At 47.0% G+C, this 6,038-nt stretch overlaps 1 protein-coding gene across 1 annotated transcript in view; it reads right to left on the reverse strand.

The window, feature by feature from the left end:
• The window catches only part of SERPINA9 (serpin family A member 9), an 11,709-nt gene extending 8,574 nt beyond the window's left edge, over window positions 1–3,135 (reverse strand). The window contains exons 1-2 of the mRNA XM_006925649.2: window positions 3,030–3,135; window positions 1,141–1,788 (exon numbers count right to left, since the gene is read on the reverse strand). Of these exons, the coding sequence (XP_006925711.2) occupies window positions 1,141–1,788; window positions 3,030–3,135 (754 nt within the window). The remainder of the gene's footprint in view (window positions 1–1,140; window positions 1,789–3,029) is intronic.
• Between the last annotated feature and the right edge of the window lie 2,903 nt (window positions 3,136–6,038).

Raw genomic sequence — 6,038 nt, forward strand, 5'->3', positions numbered from 1 at the left:
TGAATGGTTTTTTTTTTTTTGAGATGATAATAATGTTTTGGAATTAATAGTAGAGGTATTTGCACAAACTTGCAGATATACTAAAAACCAAAACCCACTGAATTATATAATTTAAAGCGATGAATGGTTTGTGAATTATATTTCAATAAAATTAAGTTAAATGGAACAACATACATTAAGCTCAGGAAACTTAGTAGGGGCTCAAAGCATATTAATTATGTTTATCTTCTCACATTGCAGAATAGATGGATAACTGAGTAGAAGGATAGGTAAATGGTGGATACAGGGAGAGATGAGTAGATGAAGGGAAAAATGTATGCATAAAAGGAGGGAGAAAGGAAGAGAAGAGAGAGGAAATGGGGGAGGGATGGTGTAATAGCATCCGTGATAACTCTGCCTAGAGAGTCTGGACACTTCAACCCCAAACGCAACCCTGTAAGGGTGGCTTTATCATCCATCCATCCAGTTAGCACGAAGACTGATTCACATCGGGCACTCAATACACAGCAGATCTTTTAAAGCAATATTTCTAGGATCATGGAGTGAGTACGGCACAGAGGTAAAATTCAAACCCAGGGTTGTCCAGCTTTATAGCTGAAGCTTATTCTGCTGCAACAGTGTCTTTGTAAATTGTAAAGCTCTAGACAGATGTGCAGGGCATGTGAATGACAGTCACACTGGCCTGTGTGACCTTCTGCGTCTCTGAACGTGTTTTCACCTTTGAATTTCTCTCTTAAACTGTGGTGTCAGAGAGCTCTGTGTCCCTGCTCAAAACCTTCACGGGCAGTGGGGCAACTACTGGTGGCAAGAGATAAGGTCCTTTCTCCCAAGCTAATTTCCAGCAGATTTTCCTTATGGGCTGCCCACTGTGGCCAGTGTTAGCCTCTCAGGACACATAGTCAGGCTATACAAAGACAGGACCGAATGAGCCCGTGTTATCATTGATGCACTGAGGCTAAGGGAAGGACCATGAGATCTCCAAGGTCAAGCAGCCATCTAGTTACGAAGCTAGTTAGAACTTAGGCCTTTCTACTGCTCCACCCTGCTGTCTAGGGTTTGTCTAGCTTGCTTATTTGACTGGTTGGAGGTGTGGGGCGGAGAACAGACATTAAAATCAAAATCAACCTCTCGGAGCCTTACCTTTAAAGAAAATGTAGTTCACCAGGACCATGGCTGTCAGAGGTTCAAGGCCTTGGATTAAGTCTACAACCTTCCCTTTGGTTTTCTTCTCCACATAGCTATTGATCTTTTCCTGGGCAGTAGAAGGGTTGGAAAAATCTGTAGAAGAGACTTCTGACTCATACAGACTCTTGACATTGTCCAAGAAATTTGTCTGCAGCTGCAGCTCCTTTTCAATGAAGAGGACACTCCCCATCTTCAAGTCTAGATCTTTGCTGGGGATGCTGAGTGAGTGGACCAGATGCTGGAAGTTCTGGTGAATGGTGGACTCCGGCGTGTGTGTGAGGTTGAACCCCATGCTTTGAAGGATCTGGGTCTTGGTGGCTGAGCGGGCCCCAAGGGAGAGCATGCCCAGGGAGGTCAAGACACTCACGGGAGAGAAGAAGACATTCTGACTCGGGGTCTTCAAAACCAGTCTCTGGTACAGGCGGAAGGCAAAGTTGGTGTTGCTGGAAGACACCCAGGCAGCGGGGCTGCTCTTTGTGAAGAGAGGGCGGGGGGATCCTTTGCTAGGGGGACTGATTGGGGACACACAATAGATTGGCGCACAGAGGCTAATGACTAAGAAAACTCGATAAAAGGAAAATGCCATTTTGGAACGAAGTAAGTCTGCAAGAGAGGAAAGAACCATTGAGGGGTGGTAAGCTGAGGGTCCAGCCCCTGAATCAGAGACTTTGCAACACTCCACACCGTTAGCAATTGAATGGGGACAAGCTAGACAGTTAGCGGAGTGGGTTCTCTCGTATAACCTCATTCGACCCTCACAATAACCACCTGATGTAGATATTATGGTTGTCCTCGCTTTACAGGTGAGTAAACAGACCTCAGAGCGGTTGTGTAATTTATCTCAGGTCACACAGCTAGTCTGTTCTGCCTGGAATTCAGTCAGGTCTCAAATCCCAAATCTCAGATCCCATGCTCTTTGCTGTTTCTGCTTCACAGGCTTATTTTTTAAGAAGCGAGATAGCAAAACCAGATTGCAAAGTTTTAGAAAGTGGTATCTTACCCCTTGGAAATCCCTCCCAGTATTCTTCGTCCCTTTTGTGTAGATCTGATCATTTTCCCACCATGGTCAGATCTACACAACATGCCGGTAAATGCCTGAGGCAGACATCCCAACTACGTTGATGTCCCTCAAAAAGTGGAAACTCAGAGCAGAAGCCTGTCCTGGAACGGCGGGCCTCCAAGTGCCTTGAGTGTGGCTAGCTCTAGCCACGCCTGCCTGCTCCCCCACAGGCCTCATCCAGCAAGACTCTGGCACCAGGAAGATTTTAGACTTCATGATCCAATGGCAGTTGGACACAAGTGGATTTGGCGTAAGACAGGGTTGAGTTTGCATCTAACTCTTGCGTTCACGGAAGTTTTTAACTTCTCTTGACCTCAGTTTTCTGTTTCTGCTCTGTGACATAGGGATAATTATCTGTACCTTACAGAGTCGTTCAGAGGATTGAGTGTGATGAGGTCACTTGTCTATGTCAGGCCAGTTCTAATACGATAGCCACTCAAAAACCTCTTTGTCGAAACTGAATCCGTGTAAAGTGAATAACATATTATCATACCAGGCGTGATTAAAATGAGAAGAAACTATGTAAAAGAATATTTAATCTCAATGAGTAATTCTTTTGGGAAATTACGAATTTCTCTCCATTTTCATTTATTGGATGGGATAATTTTTGTTTTATGGTTTTGTATCTATTTGTTTGACTAAAGCTGAGTTTTCTCTCTAAGCTACACTCACATGTATCCACCCACCCACCTACTGAGCTCTTTATCCGCACAGTCTAAACTGACCTCCTAAGCCACTCCCCGCCCGAGCCCACTCCTTCTTCCCTCCAAGGTGGTCACGTCACCCATGCTGTCATCCGAGTGAGAAGACTGACGACCACTCTGTGCTCTTTCGTCACCCTCCTTCCCCATGCCCAGGGAGTCGCCAACTGTTCTTCCTTCTCGAAACATCTCGAGCCCCACCTCTCTCCTTTCCCTTGCCCTGCCCATGGTCCGGACCCTCTGATCTCTCCCCTGAACGGTCCCGAAGGCTTCTGGACTCATCTCTCTCCTTCCAGCCATGCTCCTTCAAATTGACTTTTCTTCCAGTTGCCAGAGTAAACCCCACCCATCTGACTCTGCACCAAAAATCACCTCCTGGGGGAGAGAGTCCAAACTCTCTGTTTGACTGACACCTTCCGAGGGCTGGCCCCTTCCCCTCTCTTTAGCCCGACTGCCAGCCAGTGCACCCATCTGCAGCCTTCCTGCACTCTACAGCAATGGCCGACAGCTCAGATCCAGCTCCTTGCATCCCATTTTCCCATCCCCCCTAACCCCGCCTCAGACATGACACTCCCTGCTCCTAATGCCTCTGTGCCTTGGAACAAACTGATTGCTCTCCTGGGATGTCCCTCCCATTGCTCATGGAAAAGCCCTTCTCTCTCACTCTCGAAAACTCTACTTAGCCATTTACCTCCTTGAGAGCCGCCCCATCTCCTTCTCTGTCATGATTTCATCGCTTTCTCTCCTACTGCTGAAACTTGATTCTACTTCTATTGCTGCGTGGATTATCGTGGACTGCATGCATGTCTACCTGATGATCAGTAAGTTCTTCGACGAATAGGAACCATTTATTTATAATTCGTGCAGTCAGTACATTTAGTTGGACATGTGAACACATACAGGCTCTATGTGAGGTGTTGGGGCTACAGTGGAAGACTATAAACAGAGTCCTTGACCTTCAAGAGCTTATTAGGAAGATGGACAATCAGCAAATATCACCAGATATGAGAAGTGTGGGATGGTAGTACAGGCTTTGGGCACATCTATGTCCTGGGAAATACAGCTTCTACTGGAAGTGACAGCCAGTTAAGACTTGAAAAAATGTTTAAAAAGGGGAAGGGAAGAGAGGAGGAGAGGCTTAGGCTGAGAGCTGCCTGGCACCAGTAGATCTGAAGAACAGAAAAGTTTCCACAGAACGGAATCTCGACCCTAGAAAGGCTGGTGAAAAAGGGGACAGGGAGTGGTGAGAGACCAGCTGCAGAATGCAGAGGACTTGTGCAGGCCTTGTGCACAGACTGGACTCCGCGCCAAGGGACCCACTGAAGGGTTGATGCAGGCGACTGCCTCAATGCAAATAGCTTCCAACGATTGTTCTGGGAGCTACATGTACCACTCATTGCTCTACCTGCCTGCAGCTCATTATGATGCACAATATAGGGGCTCAATAGACACTTGGTGCACTGGGCTGAGTTGAAAGAGCATTTACACTCGTGCTGGGACCATGGTGGAAGTGGATAAAGGAGAGAGAAAGGTAGGGCTAAAACCTTGAGTTTCTCCTATTCAATGAGCTTTGTGGCAGGCGGGGGTCTTCAGGAAGCCATGTGAGAATGCGGGGTTTGTAGCACACCTGTGATGAGCTGGGGTATGCAAGATGCCGTGACGGACTGGGGGTCTGCAAGACACCCTGTGATGACCTGGGGGTCTGCTGTGCTAACTTGAGTAGCAATGACTGGGCAGAAGCACTTGATTTTGAAAGTCAGAACCAAAGCAAGACCATTTGCTTCCTCACAGCCTCAAAGCAATAAATTACGTTTAAAGAATGCAGCCTTGTGTAATTACCTTTGTATTAGGTTACCTCCCTGAGCCTTTCTCTCTCTCTCTCCCCAGACTTTAGAAGGCACCCTTCAATTCCATCTCAAGACTCACACTTCTCTCTTCTGTATTTAAACACTCCCTCCCCACTGGATCCTTGCCATTGGTTTTTAAATCCATTCACGTCTTGCCCATTAAAACAAACAAACCACGAACAAACAACACAATACAATTCTTTCTTTCACCCTCTCATTCCCTCTAGCTCCTGCCCCATTTCCGTCCTCCCTATCACAGCCCAAATCTCCAAGAACTGTGACTCCACGGCCTCCATGGCCTCGCCTCCCACTCACTCCCTGGTCCACTCCAGTGCGTCTTCTGGGTCCAACCCACGAACGTGTCTAGGTTCTCATCTTATCTGACTTTTCAGTAGCATCTAGAGACCACACTCGGCATTTCATCAATCCTGCCCTTTGGCTCTGTGACACCATGTCCTCCTGGATTTCTCCTGTTTGTCTGCTCTTTCTCTTTCGTCACCTGGGCTGGTTTCCCTGCTCCTGAGCTGTCCTTATGTGTTAGTGAGTCCTCAGCACTTGGTCCTTGGCTGTGACCCTCTCCTCACTTTGATCTCTCCTCTCTCGTGTCACACACCACCCATCGCTTCATTACTAGGAAACGTGAATCACTTATTTAAATCCCCAGCCCAGACCTTTCCTCTGAACTCCGTATATCTAACTACCTCCTTGATGACTCCTCCTGATGTGGCAAATAAACCTTAAACTCCGTAAGACCCAAACTGAATTCAGACTTTTATCCAAACACCATCTCCCAACGAAAGTCACAGCCCAAACCTCTTTCGATATTTCCATCCACAGCCCCACCGCTCACTTCCTTATTCAAACCTAAGCCTCATCTTTGCACGTCTTTCTTCCTCATTCCCCATGTCGACATTTAACCTATTTTAAAGTGTTCCGATAGCCTCCCATTTCCCAGAGTGCGCAGTGAACTCTTTGGTCGAACCTGCATTGCTTGGGCTCCGCTGGCTTCTCTGACTTCAACTCAGAGCCTCTTGCTCGGGACTGCTGTGTTCAGCCATTCTGTCCATTTTTATGATCCGCACATGTGATATTTGCTGTTCCCTTCTCCTGGAGCGTTCTCCTCACACCCCTCACCAAACTCTTTTCCTAATTAATTTCTATTTATTGGTTAGGTCCTAGCTCATGTCACTTCCTCAAGAAAGCTCCCTTTGACCACCCAGAGAAGGAAAATTCCTCCTATTAAAT

Source organism: Pteropus alecto, unplaced genomic scaffold (genome assembly GCF_000325575.1).
Source record: "Pteropus alecto unplaced genomic scaffold, ASM32557v1 scaffold8, whole genome shotgun sequence".
Taxonomy (NCBI): domain Eukaryota; kingdom Metazoa; phylum Chordata; class Mammalia; order Chiroptera; family Pteropodidae; genus Pteropus; species Pteropus alecto.